The 27730-nt window shown below is 41.1% G+C and overlaps 2 protein-coding genes across 6 annotated transcripts; both read left to right on the top strand.

Annotated features, from left to right (window-relative positions):
- The first annotated feature begins 368 nt into the window (after positions 1 to 368).
- lpar2b (lysophosphatidic acid receptor 2b) lies at positions 369 to 19938 on the top strand. Of its 4 annotated transcripts, XR_001605747.1 has the most exons (7): positions 369 to 457; positions 7569 to 7989; positions 10297 to 10711; positions 14070 to 14326; positions 16671 to 16703; positions 19484 to 19687; positions 19793 to 19938. XR_001605747.1 is itself a non-coding variant. In XM_016244834.1 (6 exons), exons 2-6 carry the CDS (start codon positions 7678 to 7680, stop codon positions 19577 to 19579), a joined length of 1113 nt encoding a protein of 370 aa, XP_016100320.1. In that variant the 5' UTR covers positions 369 to 457; positions 7569 to 7677; the 3' UTR covers positions 19580 to 19938. The 4 variants fall into 4 exon arrangements, 3 of the variants coding, with proteins under 3 accessions (XP_016100320.1, XP_016100322.1, XP_016100321.1); XM_016244834.1 differs by having other exon boundaries at positions 19484 to 19938; XM_016244835.1 differs by having other exon boundaries at positions 382 to 457; positions 7572 to 7989; positions 19484 to 19938.
- Positions 19939 to 24993: 5055 nt separating this feature from the next.
- On the top strand, positions 24994 to 27530 carry LOC107560583 (calmodulin-regulated spectrin-associated protein 3-like). Of its 2 annotated transcripts, XM_016244802.1 has the most exons (5): positions 24994 to 25220; positions 25563 to 25681; positions 26355 to 26473; positions 26555 to 26873; positions 26912 to 27530. In XM_016244802.1, exons 1-4 carry the CDS (start codon positions 25096 to 25098, stop codon positions 26855 to 26857), a joined length of 666 nt encoding a protein of 221 aa, XP_016100288.1. In that variant the 5' UTR covers positions 24994 to 25095; the 3' UTR covers positions 26858 to 26873; positions 26912 to 27530. The 2 variants fall into 2 exon arrangements, with proteins under 2 accessions (XP_016100288.1, XP_016100287.1); XM_016244801.1 differs by having other exon boundaries at positions 26555 to 27530.
- Positions 27531 to 27730: the final 200 nt, after the last annotated feature.

The raw sequence follows: 27730 nt of genomic DNA, 5'->3' as shown, positions 1-27730 counted from the left end.
TGAGTGTGTGTGTGTGTGTGTGTGTGTGTGTGTGCGTGAGTGTGTGTGTGTGTGTGTGTGTGTGTGTGTGCGTGAGTGTGTGTGTGTGTGTGTGTGTGTGTGTGTGCGTGAGTGTGTGTGTGTGTGTGTGTGTGTGTGTGTGCGTGAGTGTGTGTGTGTGTGTGTGTGTGTGTGTGTGTGTGTTTGGGTGGAGTGATATCTCAGCAGCCTCCTCCTCAAATCTGAACCAGATGATAGGAAACAGCTCCATCTGAGCGATTTAAAGAGCAGTACAGAGTTACAAATATCCTACGCTGCTCATTGGTCAATGGCGTCACCTGCATCCAATCAGCCGCGTCCTCAGAGGCGCGTCAGGCCCCGCCCCCAGCAGCAGCAGCACAGGTGAGTGCGGAGAGAGCACGCGCGGAGCAGCGGCGAGAGGTTCGGTTCGGTTCGGTGCGGCTGAGCGGAGGACACCGTGAGTACCGCGCTGCTTCCCTGAGCTGCTCACGAGCGGTTGTGCTGATGACAGAGTTTCACTGTCACGGCGGGGTGCGTGTTTATGACTGAGCGCTACTCAGAAACTTGTGTGTGTGTCTCTCTCTGTGTGTGTGTGTGTGTGTGTGTGTGAGAGAGAGAAGTGATTGTAGTAAGCAGATCACTCACACAGGTTTCTGTGGATTGTGGGGACTTTTCATAGACTTATATTGTCTTTATTCTGACCAAACGATATTTTCTATATGTAACATAAACACACTCTCTCTCTCTCTCTCTCTCTCTCTCTCACACACACACACACACACACAGAGAGAGAGACACACACACACACACACGGAGAGAGAGACACATACAGAGTGTTTAGCACTAAGTGTTTGTTTGCCATTTGACCACCTCATTAATATTTATAATGATAGCAAACGGATTGTTATTGCTGCTCAGGAGAGCTGGTTTGATCTTAGCACTTATATTAAGCACAGAAGTTCTTCCTCACATTCACTCGATCTGTTTAAAGGAGTGAAAACCCCCCAAACCTGTCTGAGTTTCTTTCTTCTGTTGAGCACAAAAGCAGATATTTTGAAGAATGTTGTTATGCGAACAGCTGATTGACTTCCAGAGTTGATTTTTCCTCCGTGATCAAGTCTTCTCTCAGACCTGTGGAACGAAAACATCCAAAATACACATTTAAGTGTTTGTTTTCGAGCACTTTCTGTTTGTGACAGCAGCCTCCCAAAGACACAGTTACTCATGATCTGATAATCTACTGAGTGTTAATGCAGATAAACATTCGTGTTGAAGCAGTGAGGAAATAAGAAAACTCTTCTTAAACCGGAAATGATTTCGGCAGAATATAAGCGGTAAGGAACATTTAAGAGATGAAGAAGAGGCATTAGAGAGTATCAGTTAATTATGACTCATTTATTGCTGTTGTGTGAATGATATGCAATCATGTAATTAGGGCTGGGCGATATGGCCAAAAAAATTCATGATATCATTTTTCATATCAGTCGATACCGATAATTATCTCGATTAATGTCAAATCTTTATTTCTTTCAAGTCAAAAGGCAGATTTTATTCAAATTAACCATTGGTTCTCCATAGTAGCATACATTTAGATCATGTTAACCACAGTGAACCACACATGCAGCACCTCAACGCCATGGTAAAAATATAACTCTGTAACTAGGGTTTCTAGGTATTTGTATGAAAAACAAACACTATAGCTTAATTTCTGCCACAACAGCACGCTGCAGTCAGTGTTACTGCGGTAAACATGGTAATGAAGAAGTCCTCTGCTGCTTGAGTCAGTTGTGTTCTGCTTGAAATCAACACGGACTCTTCTGGTTTTTTATGGGCTGTTGCAGTGTTTATTATAATGATATGCACATAAATATTGATGTGCACGGATAAATCATTCATAATATACAGTGAAAAAATTATTTAAAAAATAAAAGCGTTGGGGTTTGATTTCATGGTGGCTTATTTTGCACATCAGAATTATGATAAATTCAACATAAATTTGAACCTAAATTTAGTCAAATGTGTCCAGACGTTTGGCGGGCTCATTTTTATCCATGAGAAACTCAGACTCGTCACATTTCCCAGACCAATGTGAAAATACTAAAATAAAGATTTTTACATTTTTTAAAAGGGAAGTGAAAGGCAGAAAATGAAGTGGTGTATGAGTGTGTGTGTGTGTGTGTGTGTGTGTGTGAGTGTGTCTGTCTGTGTGTGTGTGTGTGAGTGTGTGTTTGTTTGTTTGTGTGTGTTTGTTTGTGTGTGTGTGTGTGTGTGTGAGAGAGTCTGGAGCAGATCTGATATCTTGACTACTGACGGTTTGACTTCACTCGTCTCAGTTCCTGTGTGTGAGTGTGTTAGTTTGCGTTCTTCTGCTACCTGTGCAGATGCTGGCAGTTTATAGTCCGGTGTGATTTACGTGAAGTTCACAGACAGCGAGAGCGAGGGTGTGTCTGATTCTGTAATAACAGGTTTAAGTTCATAAGAGGGTTGTTGAAGTTCATTTGACTACACACACACACACACACACACACACAGATGTTTGAGATAGCTATTAGAGCAAATCTTTGTCTTACTTTCATTTCTGTCTCTGCTCTTTGTATAAGAATGTTTCTCTTGGTTTTTATGGTTGATGATGAAACTTCCTCCAAACTCACTGAAGATTTTATGACTGCTAGTCTGAGTGTGTCTGTCTGTGAGTGTGTCTGTGTGTGTGTCTGTGAGTATGTCTGTGTGTGTGTCTGTGAGTATGTCTGTGAGTATGTCTGTGAGTATGTCTGTGAGTATGTCTGTGTGTGTGTCTGTGTGTGTGTCTGTGTGTGTGTCTGTGAGTATGTGTGTGTCTGTGTGTCTGTGTGTGTGTGTGTCTGTGTCTTTGTGTGTGTCTGAGTATGTCTGTGTGTGTGTGTGTGTCTGTGTCTTTGTGTGTGTCTGTGAGTATGTCTGTGTGTGTGTGTGTCTGTGAGTATGTCTGTGTGTGTGTGTGTCTGAGTATGTCTGTGTGTGTGTGTGTGTGTGTCTGTGAGTATGTCTGTGTGTGTCTGTGTCTTTGTGTGTGTCTGTGAGTATGTATGTGTCTGTCTGTCTGTCTGTCTGTGTGTGTGTGTGTCTGTGTCTTTGTGTGTGTCTGTGTCTTTGTGTGTGTCTGTGTCTTTGTCTTTGTCTGTGTGTGTCTGTAGTGGTTAAACAGATCGTAGTTGATCCGTGATCCGTACAGACCAAGCCCTACGGATCGGCTTGCATGTCATCCGTGGAGTAATTGCAAAATTTTAACATAATAGAGTATACGTTTATCATTCAAGTTTTTCAAGTTTTTTGTACAGCGCTTTTCACGATACAAATCATTGCAAAGCAACTTAACAGCAAATTAGTTTCTACAATATTTAGTGGTAGTTTATCAGTGGTGACTGTCAGTTTATGTACATATGGGAGAAATGTACGGAAAAATCAATTAAAGACGTAATCAAACAGACGATGAACAATATTAACAGCAATTATTATATGATGCAATCAAACTTATAGCAGAATGTGGTAGTTCTGTATGTTGTTTCAGGGTTGGCATCATCTGAGTCCTCTGAGGGGTTGCATCATCTCTTCTCAGGTGTTCTGGATCCAGACTGAAGCTTGTGTAAATCCTAGTTACCACGGGATGCCAATCCCAGCAGAAACAGAGAAACAAATACAAACATAATTAGCGTAGCTGCTGTTCCAACCAAGCAAAATTGATTTGTTTAACCCAAACTAAAGAATAATAATGTGCATTTGATCAGATATAACTGCAGTAAAAGATTATGAGATGCATTATTTGAATGCTTGGCCAAAGAGATGTGTCTTTAATCTAGATTTAAACAGAGAGAGTGTGTCTGAACCCCGAACGTTATCAGGAAGGCTATTCCAGAGTTTGGGAGCCAAATGCGAAAAAGCTCTACCTCCTTTAGTGGACTTTGATATCCTAGGTACTACCAAAAGTCCAGAATTTTGCGACCTTAGGGGGACATCTGGGAAGATCGCGTCCTGGGTGCACCGGGCCTGTGCAGAGAAAAACACGGAGTAGAGGTGGTGGGAGAGTTAGCAGCGCGCTGTATACTGACCTCGGACTTGTGAGCGTCAGCCTGATTGATTGTTGATGATTCCAGCGCAGCTCTCCGCTCTCTCAGCTGGGTCTGCCTCTCCACCAGGTCGAATGCACCGAATGCAGCTCGAACGTGTCCTCACCTGCACTCAAAGGTAGACACACATCCGCCATTAAAGCAAGTAACAGTGAGTAAAACAATGGTAATGTGTGTGAATAGAGTATTAGCAATGTAAGCGAGATTAGCGGCAACCACGCTGGCGATGCTAACGGCCTATATGCTAATAGCGGACTCGGGAAGTCAAAATAGAACTAGTGTAGAAACGAAAATGATGGTGTATAAAATTTACTTTAAGATAAAAAATAGACGATAAAGATTATATATATATAATTTGTGTGTATGTTACGATATAACTAACGAGGTCATATTCAGAAGACAATGAAACCGAAACCAAATAGCGTTGAAATAGGAAGTAAAGTAAACAGAAGAGAATGACAAAATAACGGTCCACATAACAGAACATAAACCTGACAATTAGATCGTTAGGCTATCGTTAGCCTATATGTATAACAGTTAGCCTAGTTGTAATCTGATCTTCTAATCTGACTGGACAAGAGACTTTCTATTGATATTTCCCCCTGCCGCGTTCTAGACGGCTGTCAGTCAGTGCAGTTACAGTGTTGCGCCACAAGGTGGAGGAAAGGGACTGTCATTCAACTACACGCTCAAAAACACTGATTCATTCATTCAAAGAGACTATTGAAACACGCTGCTGAAATCATTTTAACTTTGAGCGCCACTTTAGAAGGCTCAGCTGACCAGCTATGCGTCTGCCTGGAGGATATAACTCTGCCTATATATAACTCTGCCTGGAGGACAGACGCAAGTAATCTCACGCTCAGTCGATCTCGCTCTCATTCACGGTCTGTTTAGGCTTGTTAAGTGCAAATCTACAGAGCCTCTGTACAAATCAGCATGGTACACATTATGTTATCATTACTAACTTGTTTAATATTCAGTCCACATGCATGAAGTGTAAAACGAGAATGGCATAACTTTACGAAAAAAGAAAACACGCAAAAATTGCGGTTGCTGCGGTGCTTGCATTCCTCAGCGGTTTGCTCGTCAATAGTGCGGTATTGCGATATTGCGGTTATCGCGACAGCCCTACGTAAGTAGACATTGATTGGCCAAACATGTACGAAAACGCCCTCACCCGCCATGATTTAAAACTCCGTGTAAACATACTGTAAACATTGTGTCAACTTATTTCGCAAGTATGGAGAACAGCGATAGATGGACGGACGCTGAAGTGCAGGCACTTGCAGCAAATGTAGCACTGCCAGTTGTCGTTGGAGATTCTTAGTCCTCCTTTCTGTTCTTTCATTCGCTTTACGTATACGTCGACTTTCCATGTGCATTATTGTGAAACCCACGAGACACAACAAACACAGCTCCGATCACAGCGTCCTCCATCCTCCTGTTGTTAATGTTGTTCTTCTTTGTTTCTGTTGTTGAACGCCGCACACTTCTTAAGAAGTACACACTCTCGGTGCGAATGCTACCCTTTAAATGGTCCTGGGAACTAGTTCGCGCAAAATCATCCCAGTACTTTAGTACCGTACGTTTAGTTCTGGAACTAAAGCGGTGCGAAAGGCCCTACTGCTGCTGTCATTAATGATCATCAAACAACAAAACAGCTGTGATAAAAATCTATATTTCATTTATAGAGTGAACACTATGCAGTGTTATTTTCCATAATTTTTCCATTTCTGTATTTGAATACTACCAGCCTTACTTAATTTGTAGCACATTCTGTTGTATTTATCTATGCTTGTAATTTGTGTATTTGTTCTTATTTTTACTGTTCTCTTGTCTCTTTAATTGAGCGTGTGTCTGTGTGTCTGTGAGCGTGTGTCTGTGAGCGTGTGTCTGTGAGCGTGTGTGTGTGTGAGCGTGTGTCTGTGAGCGTGTGTGTGTGTGAGCGTGTGTGTCTGTGTGAGTGTGTGTGTGACTGTGAGTGTGTCTGTGAGAGTGTGTGTCTGTCTGTCTGTCTGTCTTGTCTGTCTGTCTTGTCTGTCTGTCTGTGTGAGTGTCTGTCTGTCTGTCTGTCTGTGAGCTGTTAGTGAGCTGTTAGTGAGCTGTGAGCTGTTAGTGAGCTGTGTGTGTCTGTGAGTGTGTGAGAAGTTCTCATGAAACACGAGCTGAGTTTTGTTTGAATTTCTTCAAAAGTACAATCATCTGGTTAGTTGGCAGCGGCTGGTGGTCGGATCGGGTGATGGTTCCCTCTGCAGCAGGTTTGCTCTCGTTTGGCCGTGTGGGGGTTGAATCAGAGGTTTGTGAGATGATAATGAGGAGTTACTGGAAACCTTCTGCTTCGGGGCTGATTGATTGGTTAAGCTCTGTCGGCCGCTCTCAGTAGGAAATGTTGTTCTGGTTTCTCTGGTCAGTGTGTGTTGGACAACGGATGATCTTTTTATTCTGATCAGTAGCAGTTGTGTGCGATTTAACCAGCTTTCAGGCCTCGTGAATCTCACAAAACCCTCAGGAAATGTCAGTGTCAAATAAAGAATGAAAGTTTTTTTTTTTTTTTTTTTTTTTTTTTTTTTTTTTTTTTTTTTTTTTTTTTTTTTTTTTTTTTTACTTTTGTGGCATTTGAAGATTTTTGCCTTATGAAACGCTGTCCATTTTCCTTATGCACATTATAATAAGTGACTTTGTGTGTTGAAAATAAAGCCTACTTTAGATGCTTTTTTTTCCAGGAACCTTTGACATTTTTTTGCCTCGTCTCATTACCGTAACACACACAAAATCTCATTCTCATTAATGTCTGGGAAAAGATTTAGGTTTATTATTTACATGAAATATTTATGCGTCATAATTTTATTGTACTGTCTTTATGCTGATTAAAGTAAAGAAATCATTGTATTGCATTAACAATAATCATCAATGAGAATAATTCAATGGTAAAACATCAAGAGACAATCTGGAGTGAAAACATTATAATGTCTGACTTTAATATATATATATATATATTTATATATAATTGATATATAATATATATTTTGGAAACAAATCTTTTTGGCATTTTTGCCTCATTTTCATTACCATAATACAAAAAAAACTCATTCTCATTAAAGAGAAAGAGCAAGGCCTATTATTTAAATGAAAACTTTGCTTATTTGTTGTTAAAATAATGTCAGAAATCTTAATATTCATAAAACAGTGTTTTTATTCTTTGTGCAAATTATAAGAAGTCACTACGAAATAACAATAATAAAATATTTGCAAATATTCTCCTCAAATTCTCACGACTGCAATAAAAAAACAATAATAATAATGCAAAACACATAATTGTATTACAGTGATGAGAATCCTCAGTGACATTGACCCAACAGTGAGTTTGTCACAAATCCTAATAGTCATTTTACGCACTTTACGCAAATGATAATTTCATATTAAAACCCGACTGAAGTTCTCCTCGTGTTTCCTCTGTCACAGTAGATCTGGTTCAGACGGACCTGCTCCATATGCCTCCATGAATGACCTCTGACCCGTGAAGCCCCGCCCCTCCAGTCCCGTGTAATCACGCGCTTCCCCTGGCGTCACGATGGTTTGCCATGACAACGAGAGCGTGAAGTTCTTCTACGACATCAGCAAGAAGAATATCAGCGAAACGTGGCAGACTAAAGACTTAGTGGTGGTTTCTCTGGGCCTGCTGGTCTGTTCTTTCGTCATCTTCGCCAACATCCTGGTCATGCTGGCCATCTTCATGAACCGCAGGTTCCACTACCCCATCTACTACCTGCTGGGGAACCTGGCGGCGGCCGACCTGTTCGCCGGCGTCTCCTACATGTACCTGATGTTCCACACGGGCCCCTGGACCAGCAAGCTCTCCATCGGTCAGTGGTTTGTGCGGCAGGTGAGACGATGAAGATGATGATGATGATGGTGTGTCTGTGAATGCTCTTTAATGAGTAACTTTGGCTTTGGATTGAGAAACTTGTGTTGCAATAGAACCCACACTGAGATTCAGATTCACACATTCACATGAAGTGTTTATATACACAAACAGTCCATTAAAAACACAGGATTTAGTTTGAAAGGAATTCTTGTGCTTTAATACATTTTATTCAATTGTTAAAAATGTATTGATAAAATTATTTGGATGCATTGATGGCGGACGCATTTAATTTTGTTGAATATTCCCAGATTAAATACATTAAGTCAGTATAAAGCAAGCAAGAAAATACATTTCAATAAAAATGATAAACCTTTATTTTTCAGCACTTTATTTGACAAAAAAATTTAAAATAAGTTTTGTTGTAAAGGAGTTGTTGTATTTTAATTAATTACGTTTAAAAAGATTGATTAAATTGTTAAATTATTTAGACACATTATGGGTGGACGTGTTCATATTTATTATAATATTCATGAGTTAAATGCATTTTAAGTCCGTATGAAGCAGGACGGAAAAACAGCAAAATAAACGTTTTGTCTAACTTGAAGAAATTAAATTAGCATTTGCATTTTATTTGACAAAATAATGTTTTATTGAAATGGAATTATTATGTTTTATTTGACCACGTTTAAAAAGATGGATTAATACATTAAAATTCACAGATTAAATTATTTTTCAAGTTGAGGGAGGACGTGTTCATATTCATGGGTTAAATGCATTTTAAGTCGTTATGAAGCAGGGCAGCTGGCTGATCGACAGGATGTGCTGAACTTCCTGTTTCCTGTAAGGAGTTCTGGGAGAAGATCCGTGATGGGACTTTATCTGATCAGAACACACGAACTCAAAGCTCTTCATTACAGACCGCCAGAAATAAAAGTTTGGTTTAACTTGAGGAAATTATGACAGAGATATATTACTATTTATAATAAAATAATATAAATAAAAAATAAAACCCTATGCAACAATTTGACCAAAAATGTTAAAATAAAGCGCAAGCTTTATCAACGCACAGAATTGGTTAGATTTCAGCCGGTTCAGGTGCATTATGGGAAACAGGCATCTGTGTCTTCCTGCGTCTGTTATCATGATGAGGATCTTGAAGTGTGATTTTCACGTCAGTATCGGCGCGACCACAAATACCACAGCTTTTCTTGTTTCCAGTGTTGCTGAAGGTCAGAAGCGCTTCCTCTAGACGGGGAAGAACGCTGTGTTACTTTGTGTAAACAGGGCTGATAGTGGGAGCTTTTTGGTGGTTGTCAGTGTGTTATAGGTCAGGAAAAGGAAAACACATTTTTGTACTTCAGTAGATTGGTGTATTAATAGTATATCAGTTACATCTGTAAACGTAAAAATGTTGCTAGCATATTTATTTTTACTGTAAAGTTCTGGCAACCACAGCTGCCATTCTTGATTAATTATTAAAAAATTTAATATTAAATTTAATGTAAAAAATAACATTTCATATAATATAGTAGGATTTTAAGCAACATATACTTTCGGCCACGTCCTTCATGCAAGATTTTTGCTCTAGACGGTCAAGAACATAGTATATTGTGTGAAGTATGTGATTTGGGACAGTCGGATATTTGCATAATTTGCTAATTAATTGCATAATTTTTATAATTTGTTTTTAACCTCTAATTTAAGACTTTTAAGACCTGCACAAATAAAATTAATATCTAATGAGCGGGGTAGGGTAGTGTTTATGGTAACAAATTGCACTGTAAAAAAGCATGATTTACAGTTCAGATACAGGTTTTCACAAAGCAAAAACTTTTATAATGATAAACTTCACATTTCAGCCTTTAAACCATTTTTAAGAAAACGGATGAGTCAAAAGCATCAATTATTATATTAATTTAAAGGGGTCATGAACTGAGAAGTAAAAAAACCCTGATCTTTTGACATAAGAGGACACTGAACTATAAAAACATACTGTAAATTTCAGAACTCAAAACTTTCTTGTTAGTCTAAAAACTGCTTATATTACAGCTTATATAGGTTGTGGAATGTGCCACTTTTATCGTGTGGCTAAACTCCGCCTCTACAGAAGATGATCAACGCCTGCTTCTACATCGCTGCCTGTTTAGCCCCGCCCACAGATTCTACAGCACTGCCTGTTTAGCCACGTCCACGGATTCGTGCGTGTAGTAGATCAGGGGTGTCAAACTCAATTTCTGGAGGGCCGGAGCCCTGCAGAGTTTAGATCCAACCCTAATTAAATACCTGATCCAGCCCTGCTGTAAATGCTGTTTTTCTGTCTCTCAGGGTTTGATCGACACCAGTCTGACGGCATCGGTCATTAATCTGATGGCCATCGCGCTGGAGCGCCACCAGACCATTTTCACCATGCAGCTGCACAGCAAAATGACCAACCACCGGGTGGTGCTGCTGATCATCGGCATCTGGCTCATCGCCATAGTGCTGGGTTTGGTGCCCTCTATGGGATGGAGCTGCGTGTGCAACACCATGGAGTGCTCAAACATGGCACCGCTCTACAGCCGCAGCTACCTGGTGTTCTGGGCCGTGCTCAACCTGCTGACCTTCACCATCATGGTGGCTGTCTACACGCGCATCTTCATCTACGTGCACCGCAAGAGCCACCGCATGAGCCAGCACACCTCGCAGATCAAGCACAAGGAGACGGTGGTCAACCTGATGAAGACCGTCGTCATGATCCTGGGTAGGACCGATCGATCGCACATCATTTCTGACTTGCGTGTGTCTTAACCAGATGAGGCGTGGCTCAAAATCAGCCAATAAGAACTTTTAGCTTTTACTGGTTTCCTAGCATGTCGTAAATAATGACCATCATTACGAGTTTCTGATTTAGTAGTTAAAACTGCTCCGAGTCGTTCACACTAGTAACAATAACTATAACCATAAAGTTTTAATAATCACTCTAAGAGAATTGCAGAATCCATAGAGCAGCTGGTATGAATGCTGATATAGATATCGTTATAATTATTATTTTAGTTATTTTTATTTTTACCACATAGTTATTTCCATTATAGTTATTGTTATAGCTACCATTATTGTTTTCGTTATAGTTCTCGTAAAAAAAGTTTTTGTTATAGTTATGATTCTCTTTACAGTTACAGTTTGTTATCAATATTGTTCTCATTATAGTTATAGTTACTATTGTAGTTATTGTCATATGTGTCGTTATAATTATAGCTATTGTTATAGTTGTAGTTATTATTATCGTTGTAGTTCTCATTATAGTTGTTATCATTATAGTTCTTGCTATATTTATCTTAGGTAACGCTATAGTTATTGCTATAGTTATCGTTAAAGTTATAATTATAGATATAGTTATGCAATTGTTATAGGCAGGGTCATTGTTGTTATTATTATAGTTATTGTCATAGTTATCTTTAGTTTTAATTCTTGTTACAGTTATTACTATAATATTGTTATAGTTATCGTTATAGCTATCATCAGACAACATTATATTTACTATTTTTAGTTATCACTATTGTTAGTCATGGCTGTAGCTATCATTAGTTGTGATTCTAGTTACAGTTATTGCTATAGTCGTCGTTACAGTTATCGTTACAGTTATGCTATAGTTAACACTAAAGATATTGTTAGTTATTGCTATAGTTATTTTTACAGTTATCGCTATAGGTAGTGCTGCAATTATCGCTATAATTATCGTTATAATTATAGTTAATGTTATTGTTACAGATGTTATTTTTTATTATTTAGTTATTGTTACAATTCTCAATATAGTTATTGCTATAGTTATCATTACAGTTATGCTATAGTTATTGTTACATTTATCGCTATAGTTATCGCTATAGATAGTTAATAGTTACTGCTACAGTAATCGCTATAGATATAATTATCGCTATAGTTATCGTTACAGTTATGCTATAGTTAACGCTATAGATATTGTTAGTTATTACTATAGTTATCGTTAGTTATGCTATAGTTAACGCTATAGATATTGTTAGTTATCACTATAGTTATCGTTACAGTTATGCTATAGTTAACGCTATAGATATTGTTAGTTATCGCTATAGTTATCGTTAGTTATGCTATAGTTAACGCTATAGATATTGTTAGTTATCGCTACAGTTATCGTTACAGTTATGCTATAGTTAACGCTATAGATATTGTTAGTTATCGCTATAGTTATCGTTACAGTTATGCTATAGTTAACGCTATAGATATTTTTAGTTATCGCTATAGTTATCGTTAGTTATGCTATAGTTAACGCTATAGATATTGTTAGTTATCGCTACAGTTATCGTTACAGTTATGCTATAGTTAACGCTATAGATATTGTTAGTTATCGCTATAGTTATCGTTACAGTTATGCTATAGTTAACGCTATAGATATTTTTAGTTATCGCTCTAGTTATCGTTACAGTTATGCTATAGTTAACGCTATAGATATTGTTAGTTATCGCTACAGTTATCGTTACAGTTATGCTTAAGTTATTGTTACATTTATCACTATAGATAGTTATTGCTGTAGTTATCGTTACAGTTATGCTATAGTTTATAATGATATAGTTTAGTATTATAGTAATATTATAGTTAGTTATTGTTACAGATATTATTTTTTGTTATTGTTACAATTCTCTATATAGTTATCGTTGTAATTATAGTTGTTACACTTATCACTAGAGTTCTCGTGACAGTCATATTTATCGTGGTCGTCATAGTTAATATTATCATTCTTGGTGAATGATTGAAGTTGAAAACACTGCTTAACCATTTAGTGTCGTCACATTTAGTTCAGACGGCTACATCCCAGCTCTGATAATCTAGTTAGTTGGTCCGGGTGTTGTATCGTCTCAGGACTTGATGTTACACTGATAAAGGTACGAACAGTCCCGCAGTGATCCAGAGCAGTGGTCTGAATGTTTGGAGAATAACATGCAGCAGCTGTGCGCTGAAACACACAAACATGCGTAGGAGGAAGCCTGTCCGGACTCGTCTGACCGGACCTGCGTGTTTGCGCTATCTCTGCTTTGCTCTGTAGAGACAGAGGCGAGTGCATATTCTGACAGAGCCCCACACGTCACGCCTGCTCACACTCACACACGCACGCACACACACAGGAATGCCAACACACTTACTCTGACAACATTCCTGGAAACTCTTGCTACGTGAAGTCTTGGAAATATCCCATAAACACACACACACACACAAGACACTTCCTGAACATGCATCTGAGACCGCTAGTGTCTAACTATCAGCAGAGCAATACTGACTTTAATCAACAACAGTTTATTTATGGCAGAACGGCCCGACCACATTAAGATTTCTAGTGATAGCGTGGAACAGACAGAAGTAAAGTTTGTCCTTCAGCTTAATGACACGCCTATATTCAGAGTCACATGATCAATGTCACTCATTTACTTACATTTGCATCTCCAAGAAATGAAAAGTGAGCAGCACCAAACTGAACTGCAGAAATACTGGGTCTCATTCACGTTATTTGCATTTAAGTGAACTTAGCAAAAAATTCCACCTAATTCCTTTACATTTATGCCTTTTGCAGATGCAAAGCGTCTTACAAAAGAGGAACAAAAGCCATTTGTCAAGTGGAAATTCACAGCCAATCAGAGCTCTTGATTTTTATTCTGCTGTCGTAATTAATGACCATCGTTACAAGTTCCTGACAAACTGCTCAAAGACTCGTTTTCACGCCAATAACTATAACCATGAAGTTTTAATACTCGTTCTAGAAGAATACTTTTTTTTTTTTTACTGTGATTATTGTTATCATTGTAGTTATAGTTATCGCTATAGTTATCATCATAGTTATTGTTATAATTTTAGAGAATTCGGCGTAATTCACGTGCAAGAGTTTGTTCCAATGTTAAAGGGTTAGTTCACCCAAAAATTAAAATTAGCCCATGATTTACTCACCCTCAAGGCATCCTAGGTGTATATGACTTTCTTCTTTCAGACGAATCCAGTCGGAGCTTGTCGCTCTCTGGTTTGTTCTCGAGTCCTGAACGTTTGTTCATGTGTCGATGGAGCGTGTGCTTCTGCTGATGTTCTGGTGCTGTGTCCCGCAGGTTGTTTCGTGGTGTGTTGGACGCCGGGGCTGGTTCTGCTTCTCCTGGACGGTTCGTGTGAGTCCTGCGACGTCCTGACCTACGAGAAGTTCTTCCTGGTGCTGGCCGAGTGCAACTCCTTCATGAACCCCATCATCTACTCCTACCGCGACAAGGACATGCGCGACACCTTCAAGCGCATCCTCTGCTTCCCGTGTGTGGGGTCGCAGCAGGAGGGCGAGCACTCGGGCGCGCACTTCAACACCCTCGAGCAAGAGGTACTCTCAGAGAGCGACGGGACCCAGCGTCAGACCGCACCCGCTTTAGCAGAACTCAAATCACAGCCTAGATATTAAACCTGTGGCCAAGTGTTCGTCTGTGGGATTCTGTAGCGAAGGGGCATTTAGCGCTCGCCATTCGTACAAACTCAACCACTAAAACTATCGTCGATGGAAGCCTTTGTCTGCCAGAAAAGGTTTATCTCACAATTCTGACTTTTTTCCCGTGCAGTTCTGAGAGATGCAAACTTGGAATTGCTGGATATAAACAATTAGCTTTTTATTTTTTATTCTGTGGCAGAAACAAAGCAGAATTGCAAGATGTAAACTCTGGATTCTGAGGAAAACCTGTGAGAACTCAGATTTCAGAGAGAAAAAGGCAGAATTGCGAGATAAAAAGTCACAGTTACCTTTTATATACACTACCAGTCAAAGGTTTGGGATCAGAACGATTTTTAATGTTTTGTCAGGAGGTTCTTCTGCTCATCAAGGCTGCATTTATTTCATCAAAAATACAGGAAAAAATTTAATATTGTGAAATATTATGATGATGTAAAATAATGTTTTTCTATGTGAGTATCTGTTAAACTGTAATGTATTTCTGTGATGTGCAGCTGTATTTTCAGCATCATTCCTCCAGTCTTCAGTGTCACATGATCTTCAGAAATCAGTATAATATGCTGATTTATTATCAGAGCTGGAAACTGTTGCTGCTTCATATTTTCTTGGAAGCTGTGATACTTTTTTCAGGATTCTTTGATGAATAAAAAGTTAAAGTGGGATTCTGTAGCGAAGGGGCATTTAGCGCTCGCCATTCGTACAAACTCAACCACTAAAACTATCGTCGATGGAAGCCTTTGTCTGCCAGAAAAGGTTTATCTCACAATTCTGACTTTTTTCCCGTGCAGTTCTGAGAGATGCAAACTTGGAATTGCTGGATATAAACAATTAGCTTTTTATTTTTTATTCTGTGGCAGAAACAAAGCAGAATTGCAAGATGTAAACTCTGGATTCTGAGGAAAACCTGTGAGAACTCAGATTTCAGAGAGAAAAAGGCAGAATTGCGAGATAAAAAGTCACAGTTACCTTTTATATACACTACCAGTCAAAGGTTTGGGATCAGAACGATTTTTAATGTTTTGTCAGGAGGTTCTTCTGCTCATCAAGGCTGCATTTATTTCATCAAAAATACAGGAAAAAATTTAATATTGTGAAATATTATGATGATGTAAAATAATGTTTTTCTATGTGAGTATCTGTTAAACTGTAATGTATTTCTGTGATGTGCAGCTGTATTTTCAGCATCATTCCTCCAGTCTTCAGTGTCACATGATCTTCAGAAATCAGTATAATATGCTGATTTATTATCAGAGCTGGAAACTGTTGCTGCTTCATATTTTCTTGGAAGCTGTGATACTTTTTTCAGGATTCTTTGATGAATAAAAAGTTAAAAAGAACAGCATTTATTTAAAATAGAAATCTTTTCTAACAATATACTCTACCGTTCAAAAGTTTGGGGTCGGTACTTTTTTTGAAAGAAATTAAAACTTATATTCAGCAAGGATGTGTTAAATTAAGAAGTGATAGCAAAGATTTATATTGTTAGAAGAGATTTATATTTTCAATAAGTGCTGTTCTTTTTAACTTTTTATTCATCAAAGACTCCTGGAAAAAAAGTATCAGTTTCCAAAAAAAAATATTGTGCAGCACAACATTCATAATCCTGATAATAAATCAGCATATTAGAATGATTTCTGAAGATCATGTCACACTTTTATATTGGAGTAATGATGATGATGGAGATACAGCTGCGCATCACTGAAATAAATTATATTTCAAAGGATATTAAAATAGAAACTATTAGTTTTATATTGTAATAACATTTTGCAAGATTACTGTTTTTTTTCTGTATTTTTGATCAAATAAATGCAGCCTTGATGAGCAGAAGAGACTTCTTTAAAAACATTACAAGTCTTACTGATCCCAAACGTTTGACCGGTAGTGTGTGTGTGTATATATGTATATGTATTATTCCATGGTGGAAACAAGTTTCCATTTACTGCAAACAGACAAGCTAGCGAACACAAACTAGTCTGCATGGCTTGAAGTGCACTCGTTCTCTGACTTGGCTTGGCTGTGCAGACAGAAGTATATATTATAACTAAGCAAAGCTCGCGTGCCTGCGGAGTTAAAAGCACAGCAGATGCATGCTCTCACGCGGTCACAGCGCAGTCGTGTCCGTCCCAGAGGGTTAGAGACATGTACCCAGTGCTCATGTTAAAGCAGCTACTTGTTCGTGTGTGTTGATGTGTGTCTAATTGCTCTTCTCTTGTCTGTTGCGCAGCGGAGACGGCGCGTGCTGCAGGAGTCATGGGTTGTATGTAGATTCGCTTGCATTTAAATCCTCAGACTCTATAATCACTCCGTCTTTAAAGGGGTCATATGATGTTGCTAAAAAGAACATTATTTTGTGTATTTGGTGTAATGAAATGTGTTTATGCGGTTTAAGGTAAAAAAAAAACATTATTTTCCACATACTGTACATTATTGTTTCTCCTCTATGCCCCGCCTTTCTGAAACGCGTAGATTTTAAGCTCTTCGGTCTGAAAGCGAGGTGTGCTGTGATTGGTCAGCTATCCAGTGCGTTGAACTTATTGGGCGGCGTTATGCAAATCTTCCCACATAGTGATGTAGACATGTGGGGGCGTGTTAGAACGAGGCGTTTTAGGTAGGCGTGGCTGACTCTTAACTTTTATAAAGAATATCTCTTTGGATTTGAGACTTTAGTCTTTGCAACTTTACAGATCTTCTTTATGCACCAAGAGCTTGTAACACTCCAAAGAGAAAGGAAACATTGAAATCGCATCATATGACCCCTTTAACATCTCAACCTGATTCTCGAGAGGCGCTGGTGTGGTTTTACACGCGTCGGATGTCCTGCACGGGCGATGGTGGGACTGAGGGATGGTTTTCTTTTGTTTGTTCTCGGTTCCTGTGTGTGTGTGTGTGTGTGTGTGTGTGTGAGACGCACATGCTTGTGAATGCTCATCTAACGGCTTTGTAGTGTTTGACAGATGTGCAGCGTTCACTGCTGTTTGTGTACGAACCATGTAAATATTTAAAGCATGGCACGCAAGCATCCGCTCTCACACGCACACTCTCACACGCACACTCTCACGCACACGCGCACACACACACACACACGCACTCACACTCGCACTCACACTCACACACACACACACACGCTCTCTTTCTCTCTCACACACACACACACACTCTCTCTCTCTCACAGACACACACACACACTCTCTCTCTCTCTCTCTCTCTCTCTCTCTCTCTCTCTCTCTCTCTCTCTCTCTCTCTCTCTCTCTCTCTCTCTCTCTCTCTCTCTCTCTCTCTCTCTCTCTCTCTCTCTCTCTCTCTCTCTCTCTCTCTCTCTCTCTCTCTCTCTCTCTCTCTCTCTCTCTCTCTCTCTCTCTCTCTCTCTCTCTCTCTCTCTCTCTCTCTCTCTCTCTCTCTCTCTCTCTCTCTCTCTCTCTCTCTCTCTCTCTCTCTCTCTCTCTCTCTCTCTCTCTCTCTCTCTCTCTCTCTCTCTCTCTCTCTCTCTCTCTCTCTCTCTCTCTCTCTCTCTCTCTCTCTCTCTCTCTCTCTCTCTCTCTCTCTCTCTCTCTCTCTCTCTCTCTCTCTCTCTCTCTCTCTCTCTCTCTCTCTCTCTCTCTCTCTCTCTCTCTCTCTCTCTCTCTCTCTCTCTCTCTCTCTCTCTCTCTCTCTCTCTCTCTCTCTCTCTCTCTCTCTCTCTCTCTCTCTCTCTCTCTCTCTCTCTCTCTCTCTCTCTCTCTCTCTCTCTCTCTCTCTCTCTCTCTCTCTCTCTCTCTCTCTCTCTCTCTCTCTCTCTCTCTCTCTCTCTCTCTCTCTCTCTCTCTCTCTCTCTCTCTCTCTCTCTCTCTCTCTCTCTCTCTCTCTCTCTCTCTCTCTCTCTCTCTCTCTCTCTCTCTCTCTCTCTCTCTCTCTCTCTCTCTCTCTCTCTCTCTCTCTCTCTCTCTCTCTCTCTCTCTCTCTCTCTCTCTCTCTCTCTCTCTCTCTCTCTCTCTCTCTCTCTCTCTCTCTCTCTCTCTCTCTCTCTCTCTCTCTCTCTCTCTCTCTCTCTCTCTCTCTCTCTCTCTCTCTCTCTCTCTCTCTCTCTCTCTCTCTCTCTCTCTCTCTCTCTCTCTCTCTCTCTCTCTCTCTCTCTCTCTCTCTCTCTCTCTCTCTCTCTCTCTCTCTCTCTCTCTCTCTCTCTCTCTCTCTCTCTCTCTCTCTCTCTCTCTCTCTCTCTCTCTCTCTCTCTCTCTCTCTCTCTCTCTCTCACACACACACACACACACACACTCTCTCTCTCTTTCTCTCTCACTCACACGCACACTCACACACACTCTCTCTCACACACACACACACACTCTCTCTCTCTCTTTCTCTCTCACTCACTCACACACACACACAGCTGGTGTCGGTTGAGGACCTCCAGTGGTGCTCTCCTGCAACTGTACTAACCAACCAGCATGCTGCTCTATTCACGCGGCTCCCTGCATTAACATTTAAGATGTCCCTGGGTCTTTTTTTTTTTAAAGCTTTTATCTGTTCTTTTTTAAGAGTTTAATTCCTGTGATTCGTACTGAAGTCTCTCATCTGAGATTCAAGGCGTGAAGTTCATCATCTCATGATTTCAGCGTCGTATTGAGGAGCTTGTTTTGCATCGCCGTGTGAAACAGTACGAGCTGGAGTTTCAGATGATGAGGATGATTCTGTGATTGAATCATCTGTTTGTAATCTCCTCCTGTGGCCAGTGAGATGCACACACGGATATTTGGTTCTGATTGATGGTTTATAGATGCGCTAATAATGCTCAAAGTGTCCGTGTGTCGTCACTGACTCCATCTACTGATCATTCAACACTGATACCGTCTCATTATGTTGTAAAAATGATTTGACGCTTTTAATGGTTGAGTAATGAACATGCTTGATGCTGTCCGTCTGCTGTGTGTGTTTGGGACGGGGAATCGTCTCTGAACTGGCCGCTCTCCGTCCCAAAGCTCTCAGAGACGCATGCTCTGGTGGATCTCAGGTGTAACTAGTTGACGGTTGTTTGCAGCCCAGTGTTTTCTCGGCTCTGTGTGTCAGGCTCGTAGGGCTCGTGATGGAGACGGCGCGCCGGCTAACGGAGGACGGCTCGTGCTGAAGGAGGCGGAGAACATGCTGGACTCCACTGAGAGCTGAGGGCCCCGCAGCAGCGCTCTGATTGGCCGAGTCAGCTGTCAGTCACTCTGTGTGTTTAGACCAGCGTCGGATGAAGAGACCCTGCGCTTGAGCTCGAACTGTGAACCAGTTAGTTGTAAATATGGTTTTTATTTAAAGTCTTGCGTGTTTTTGTGTTGTACTTGAAAACGCACGACTGGCATCTGATCAAACAGACATTAGTTGTGTTTTTAGCAGCACTGCAGTCGTCTGAACCAGCACGGATGACTTTTCAGAGAAAGCCAATATGCAAACACCTTCTTTTATTTAAACATTTTAGAATTAAAATGAAATAAATCAATGTTGTGTAGTTGAATAAACCTTGCTTCAAGTTTTTCCAAGTAAATTGTTGTTTTTCTTCGTTACACTTGGTGTTCGTGATTGCTGCGGCTTCATTGCTTCTGCTGTTTGCTGTAATGTTATATTAACAAAAGACCATGAGATACCAAGTCATTATTCTGATACAAATTCATAATTGAGAGACAAAGTCATCACTGACATAAGTTTAAATAGACGAGCATAATTATGACAGCCATTGTTGTAGACAATCATTTTAAATATGAGATTAAAAGCATACTTCTCACATAATTGTGACTTAATGACGATTAAAGTTATATAAATATGATTTGTCACCTTTATTTCCGAATTATGAATTGGTATTCCATTTCCAACTTTGTCATAATTATTACTTGTGACATAAGTCTAAATAAAATAATTATGGCTTTTGTTTAGCATAATTATAACTTAGCATCTCATTGACTTTGTCATAGTTCTGATTTACCAAAGCATTGTTTCTCTTATGTGGTGTAAATGAACTACTTCAAAGCGTCGTATGACTTTAGCAGACTTATTGCAGTGGTCATATTTACGTTTTAAGTTTGACAGCCATCGCTGTACTTGTGTGGAAAGTGTTTTCGCTTCACAGAGGCAGGGCAGTGTGTGGCTGGACATGAAGAGTAAAGGATGACAGAAAGAGTCTAATATAATACCCTGGACTGTGTGAGTGTCAGGATGAAGACATCGGTGTTTTCATGCTCCGTTATTAATGCAGTGTGTCTAATAGAGTAATGTACAGCAGTAAACAAAGTGAAACAATCATCTCAGTTTGAGGCATTGTTTCCAGCTCCTGGAGAATCTCCTGTGCAGCGCTGACCGCTGCCTCCTGTCGCCTAGCAACAGCCTCTCTGGAGACAGTGATGCGCTTCTGCGGTCACCTAGCAACAGCCTCTCTGGAGACAGTGATGCTTCTGCGGTCGCCTAGCAACAGCGTCAGGATGGATCTCTTCCTCTCCTGCAGTGAGTCCGGCCCAGGACGCGACGGATGTGATGTCACCGGATCCGAACAGAGTCCTGGAGGAAGACCCGCCCATTCCAGCCTGACAGAGCGAGGAGACACACAAACACAGCCACGTTTGAGGAACAGCACTCTTCCACAGCCCTGCTTTACTCAGTGACACAAGCCGCGTTTCTTTACCGTGAGTGAGTGAGTGAGTGAGTGAGTGAGTGAGTGAGTGTGTGTGTGAGAGAGAGAGAGAGAGAGAGAGAGAGAGAGAGAGAGAGAGAGAGAGAGAGAGAGAGAGAGAGAGAGAGAGAGAGAGAGAGAGAGAGAGAGAGAGAGAGAGAGAGAGAGAGAGAGAGAGAGAGAGAGAGAGAGAGAGAGAGAGAGAGAGAGAGAGAGAGAGAGAGAGAGAGAGAGAGAGAGAGAGAGAGAGAGAGAGAGAGAGAGAGAGAGAGAGAGAGAGAGAGAGAGAGAGAGAGAGAGAGAGAGAGAGAGAGAGAGAGAGAGAGAGAGAGAGAGAGAGAGAGAGAGAGAGAGAGAGAGAGAGAGAGAGAGAGAGAGAGAGAGAGAGAGAGAGAGAGAGAGAGAGAGAGAGAGAGAGAGAGAGAGAGAGAGAGAGAGAGAGAGAGAGAGAGAGAGAGAGAGAGAGAGAGAGAGAGAGAGAGAGAGAGAGAGAGAGAGAGAGAGAGAGAGAGAGAGAGAGAGAGAGAGAGAGAGAGAGAGAGAGAGAGAGAGAGAGAGAGAGAGAGAGAGAGAGAGAGAGAGAGAGAGAGAGAGAGAGAGAGAGAGAGAGAGAGAGAGAGAGAGAGAGAGAGAGAGAGAGAGAGAGAGAGAGAGAGAGAGAGAGAGAGAGAGAGAGAGAGAGAGAGAGAGAGAGAGAGAGAGAGAGAGAGAGAGAGAGAGAGAGAGAGAGAGAGAGAGAGAGAGAGAGAGAGAGAGAGAGAGAGAGAGAGAGAGAGAGAGAGAGAGAGAGAGAGAGAGAGAGAGAGAGAGAGAGAGAGAGAGAGAGAGAGAGAGAGAGAGAGAGAGAGAGAGAGAGAGAGAGAGAGAGAGAGAGAGAGAGAGAGAGAGAGAGAGAGAGAGAGAGAGAGAGAGAGAGAGAGAGAGAGAGAGAGAGAGAGAGAGAGAGAGAGAGAGAGAGAGAGAGAGAGAGAGAGAGAGAGAGAGAGAGAGAGAGAGAGAGAGAGAGAGAGAGAGAGAGAGAGAGAGAGAGAGAGAGAGAGAGAGAGAGAGAGAGAGAGAGAGAGAGAGAGAGAGAGAGAGAGAGAGAGAGAGAGAGAGAGAGAGAGAGAGAGAGAGAGAGAGAGAGAGAGAGAGAGAGAGAGAGAGAGAGAGAGAGAGAGAGAGAGAGAGAGAGAGAGAGAGAGAGAGAGAGAGAGAGAGAGAGAGAGAGAGAGAGAGAGAGAGAGAGAGAGAGAGAGAGAGAGAGAGAGAGAGAGAGAGAGAGAGAGAGAGAGAGAGAGAGAGAGAGAGAGAGAGAGAGAGAGAGAGAGAGAGAGAGAGAGAGAGAGAGAGAGAGAGAGAGAGAGAGAGAGAGAGAGAGAGAGAGAGAGAGAGAGAGAGAGAGAGAGAGAGAGAGAGAGAGAGAGAGAGAGAGAGAGAGAGAGAGAGAGAGAGAGAGAGAGAGAGAGAGAGAGAGAGAGAGAGAGAGAGAGAGAGAGAGAGAGAGAGAGAGAGAGAGAGAGAGAGAGAGAGAGAGAGAGAGAGAGAGAGAGAGAGAGAGAGAGAGAGAGAGAGAGAGAGAGAGAGAGAGAGAGAGAGAGAGAGAGAGAGAGAGAGAGAGAGAGAGAGAGAGAGAGAGAGAGAGAGAGAGAGAGAGAGAGAGAGAGAGAGAGAGAGAGAGAGAGAGAGAGAGAGAGAGAGAGAGAGAGAGAGAGAGAGAGAGAGAGAGAGAGAGAGAGAGAGAGAGAGAGAGAGAGAGAGAGAGAGAGAGAGAGAGAGAGAGAGAGAGAGAGAGAGAGAGAGAGAGAGAGAGAGAGAGAGAGAGAGTGTGTGTGTGTGTGTGTGTGTGAGAGAGAGAGAGTGAGTGTGACGCGTCCTGTGCCGTCTGTCAGATCCCAGAGGAAATGAGGAGTAACTCTTGAACAGCTGCTGTCGTGCGCTCTGAACCGGTTATTCTGCATTCACGCGTCACATGATGTTCAGTGACTCAGCGCGCCTCGGAGCGTCTGACATGATGCACAGATGCTTCCTCAAGTCTACACACAGCTAGTACACACGCACGCCATAGATATAACAATGATAGAGTCGTGGCAACATGTTTTTTCCAAATTCATTTAAACAATTTCACAAACTTTATTTTATCTTAATTTTTGCATGTTTTAACCTATGGGTTTAACTTGATTCTTTCTGAAGTCAGTGTAATATTTAAGTTGAAATGACTTGTACAGCCAGTTTAAGGCAGAACTTCTGGTTTTAAGTTAAAATAAGTGGACATTTACAGAGCATGCAGTCTAAAGATCCATTCACTGTGAGAGAAAAGCATCTCTTTATAGAGAATGTGTTGTTTGCTAAATTAAATGGTCATTTTATTGAATCCAAAGGAAATGACAAATATCTGGAAATAAGTTAGCTTGTTAGTTTTTCTGTTATTACTGTTAGATCTATAAACTTTACTTTTTTAAAAATTCATAATTTTATTTTGTGTTACTCAAAGTTCGTATAGTTACCAAGCCATGCTGCCATAAAATCCGCACAGAAAGATCTAACACCCTGAAACATGTATAATAAAGTCATATTGTATTCTTTTTTTAACTGTCATAAACAATGACTGAATAAAAGAATCTAACACGATGAGCGGGGTCTGGACTCCCTCTGCTGGAGCAACGCGTGTCAACACTGAGTTCAGCTCAGCAGCTCCAGAGTTCACAGTCAGTGTGACGGACATCCTGACACGTGATTGGACGCCCGCGGTGTGATTGACAGCTCGAGCAGGACACCTGAGGTGTGTGGAGGTCGGTCAGGAGTCTCCGTTTCATGTTCTCTCCAGTCCGGCCGCCCGCTGGACCGGTACGACCGCCCCGAGCCAAGACCCGCGCCAGCGTGAGCTGCCTGCTGAGCCGCATCCGCGGACCTGTGTCCGCAGCATCAGCACCACCATCCAGCATCAGCGCGCGCTCGATGACGCAGCTGGTTTAACAGAGAGAGTGTGTGAGAGAGAGTGTGTGTGTGTGTGTGTGTGTGTGTGTGTGTGAGAGAGAGAGAGTGTGTGTGTGTGAGAGAGAGAGAGTGTGTGTGTGTGTGTGAGAGAGAAAGAGAGAGTGTGTGTGTGTGTGTGAGAGAGGTTGTGTGTGTGTGTGTTTGGGCTACTAACATTACTAGAGCTGAATTTTTCTTCGGTTGTGTTGTTAAAGAAATGCATTTTGTCTTCTGCTCAAATATATATGTGACCCTGGAGCACAAAACCAGTCATAAGGGTAAATCTTATGAATGCTGAATCAATAAGCCTTCCATTGATGTATGGTTTGTTAGGATAGGACAATATTTGGCTGAGATACAACTATTTGAAAATCTGGAATCTGAGGGTGCAAAAAAATCTAAATATTGAGAAAATCATCTTTAAAGTTGTTCAAATGAAGTTCTTAGCAATGCATATTACTAATCAAACATTAAGTTTTGATATATTTACGGTAGGAGATTTACTAAATATCTTCATGGAACATGATCTTTACTTAATATCCTAATGATTTTTGGCATAAAAGAGAAATGTATAATTGTGACCCATACAATGTATTGTTGGCTATTGCTACAAATATCCCCCAGCGACTCAACACTGCTTTTGTGCTGCAGGATCATGTGTATATATATATATATATATTTATAGAAGTCTCTTCTGCTCACTAAGGCTGCATTTATTTGATCAAAAGATACAGTAAAAATAGTGAAATATTATCATAATTTAAAACAGCTGTTGGTTACACTTTACTTGAAGGGGTGTGCATAAGACTGACATGACACCTTCATAATCATGACATGACACATACATAATCATGACGTGACACATGTCATGAATATGAAAGAGGTTTTATGCATGTTTATGACAACTGTTATTAAGTGTCATTCGCTCAGTTATGTAATTTTTAATGCAAAGATGACATTATACACCCCATACACCTCATACACCCCACCCCCTCTGTCAAAAGCCACACCCCCAGGAACGCCCCTGCAGTGAGGAGCATTCACCAGGGCAGAGTATGAAAGGCGTCAGCAGCTGAAGATAATGGCTGATCTAGAGAAAGTCCTCAAACAGAAACCAGGAAAGCATAGTGGCAAAAAACAACATGCACGCAAACCGCACAACAACCATGAGTTAAATCACACACGCTCACAGGGGAAAAACAACAGGTAATCACACATTACTTGTACTTAAATGTGAACTGGGTAACTACTAGCGTCACTAAACAGAATTGCTATCTGTCTGTATGAGTGAAACAGCAACACTTGCTCAACCAATGGAATGAGTTTGTCGCCCTGTTTGTTGAATAGTGTTTGAAGCTGTTTTGTATTTTGCCCTAAAACCAGTTTTGTTCACTCACACAGTGGTCTCTAGCCAGAAAGATGGCGCATCTCTACCAACTGAAAAGCCAGCAAGGTACTCTACCCAGCAGCTTAGCCACGTTTCTGTCTTCTGCCTTTCATACATCTTTGTCTTTACTTAAAAGCTTCCTCTCTCACTCTACAACTCAGTCGTTCAGAGTCGCCCTCAAAGGTGATGTCATCAGGGCAACTGGCCAATCAGAATGGGGAAAAAGACTGGGAACATGTCTCCAACGCCTCTTCTCCAGCCTCACTCTCAGAATACACAGGTAAAGAGCTGATTGTTGATATTTAAGATCAATTTCTATGTTTGAAAAGAGTTAGGGTTAGTTTGAAATATTAAAGCTACTTTTGTCATTCTGTATATCGTTGCTAATTTGCTCTGAGTGGTTGCTAGGATGTTTTGTGCGGTGCTAGACTGTTGCTAAGGTGGTCTTGAATGGTTTTGAATGATTGCTAGGCACCTCCTATGATGTTCTGGGTGATTTCTGAGATGTACCTGTAGGGTTAATAAGGTTTTCTCAGTGGTTGCTAGGGCACTGCTTAGCAGTTGCTAAGGTGGTCTTTTGTTTGCAGGAACATTGCTAAGTGGTTGTTAGGCTGTTGAGAATGATTGCTAGTTGGCTTATAGGATGTTATGGGTGGTTACTGGAATGTAGTTGAGGTCTTCTGCTAGCAGGTGTCCTGAGCAATTTCTAGAATCTTCAGGGTGGTTGCTAGAGTGTGACTGAAGGTTTTCTGAGTGGTTGGTAATCGTAATAACACCTTTTAGAGTTTTAACTGCACTATGTAGAACAGGCGAGTATGAATTCAAATCAAGTGGTTTGACCTGATTTGAAAACATGAAGAAATAGGACCACCTGTTGGCTGTAGCCAGTACCTCATTTGATCTGTGTGGTTTTCCAGTTGCCTGTTTACTCACAATTTTATCTTCTGTTTCAGGTCCTACATTATTTAAGGAACCCAGTTTTAAATCCAACAAGTTCATCATTTACAACGCGCTCTCACGCTGCTGCCTTGCTGGCAAAGTCAATGAATCCCAGAAAAACAAGATCATAGATGTGCGTCACTGTTTATCTTTCTACACAGACATTACTCCCTTTGTGCACATTCTGACATTCACATTCTCCCCGTCTGTCTAGGAGATGGAGAAGAGCTCCGCCAGTCACTTCCTGATTCTCCTGCGTGACTCCAACTGTCAGTTCCGTGCTATCTGCACCCGAGACGGCCAATCGGAGGAGCTGCATCGACTCTGTGGCGTCGGCCCGCGTGCCATTTCCTCGTCAGCCGTGGAGGCCATTTATAAATACAGCTCAGACAGGAAACAGTTCAATACACTTCCATCTCGTACCTTGAGCATGAGCGCCGACGCTTTCACTATCCCCGCCCATCTCTGGCACACTAAGAAACATGGTACGCCTAAAAAAGTAGCCACACCCAAATAGACTCCGCCTACTCAAAATAAACCACTCCTGCTGCGATAAACTGCACCCACCTAAATAAGCCACTCCTACTGGAATAAACTGGAGTGGACTCCGCCCACTCAAAGAAACCATTCCTACTAAGATAAGCCCCTCCTACCCACACAAGTAACCCCACCCACTCAAAAGAACCACACCTTCCAAGGTAATAAGCTCCTCTGGATAAGCTCCTCCAACCAATAATAAACCCTCAAATAAATCCACTATATGTGCTAGTCCTCTAAATAAAAATCTTACCAGCACACACCATAAACTCTCTATAATGAAGCAAATCAAGTTTACGGTTTATGATCAAGCAGAAGGATCTTCTCATGTTTTCTGATTCTGCATGAAGACAGACGAGCCCTGAAGTTTTCACGCTACTAAAGACTGAGGAAACCACACGTCCTGGTTGCATGTGAATGTTTGGTTCAGTCTAAATATCTCTCAATGGTCACACCAACTGAGCACTTGAAGTGTTTCTCTGATTCTTATGATCTATATTCCCTACCGTAATAAATACAAACTTTTGAATCTCAGTCTACCAGTGCTGTAGTTTTGGTGAGAATCACTGCTGGGTTTCACTATCTAGTCTCCGTCTGGCTAGATGATTTTAGGAGATCTCCTGCTGTGAACACTTACTCTCTTTTATATTTCATCAGCCTTTCCGTTCTTCAAGAATCTGTGTGGAGTAAATGATTCTCGCTTTCCTCCTGATGGATCTCCAGCTGTCCAAAGACTGTGAGGCATCATGTGTTCATGTGTGTGAGCAGATGTCTGGACGCTGTTGAACAGAGTTTGTCAGCTAAATATGGATCAGTGAGTCACGATCCAGTATTAAAAGAACCATTGAACCTC

Source organism: Sinocyclocheilus grahami, unplaced genomic scaffold (assembly GCF_001515645.1).
Source record: "Sinocyclocheilus grahami isolate Dianchi unplaced genomic scaffold, SAMN03320097.WGS_v1.1 scaffold734.1, whole genome shotgun sequence".
Taxonomy (NCBI): domain Eukaryota; kingdom Metazoa; phylum Chordata; class Actinopteri; order Cypriniformes; family Cyprinidae; genus Sinocyclocheilus; species Sinocyclocheilus grahami.
The sequence above is the reverse complement of the archived record's forward strand: the minus strand, read 5'-3'. Positions and strand labels throughout refer to the sequence as shown.

Bases quoted from the DNA above. Each gene is read 5' to 3' on its own strand.
- LOC107560583 (XM_016244802.1), top strand. From the start codon at position 25,096: ATGGCTGATCTAGAGAAAGTCCTCAAACAGAAACCAGGAAAGCATAGT. The intron at 25,221-25,562 runs GTAATCACACAT...TCTACAACTCAG, and splicing joins TCACAGGGGAAAAACAACAG to TCGTTCAGAGTCGCCCTCAA. The intron at 26,474-26,554 runs GTGCGTCACTGT...CCGTCTGTCTAG, and splicing joins AGAAAAACAAGATCATAGAT to GAGATGGAGAAGAGCTCCGC.
- lpar2b (XM_016244834.1), top strand. From the start codon at position 7,678: ATGGTTTGCCATGACAACGAGAGCGTGAAGTTCTTCTACGACATCAGC. The intron at 7,990-10,296 runs GTGAGACGATGA...TCTGTCTCTCAG, and splicing joins GTCAGTGGTTTGTGCGGCAG to GGTTTGATCGACACCAGTCT. The intron at 14,327-16,670 runs GTACTCTCAGAG...TCTGTTGCGCAG, and splicing joins TCAACACCCTCGAGCAAGAG to CGGAGACGGCGCGTGCTGCA.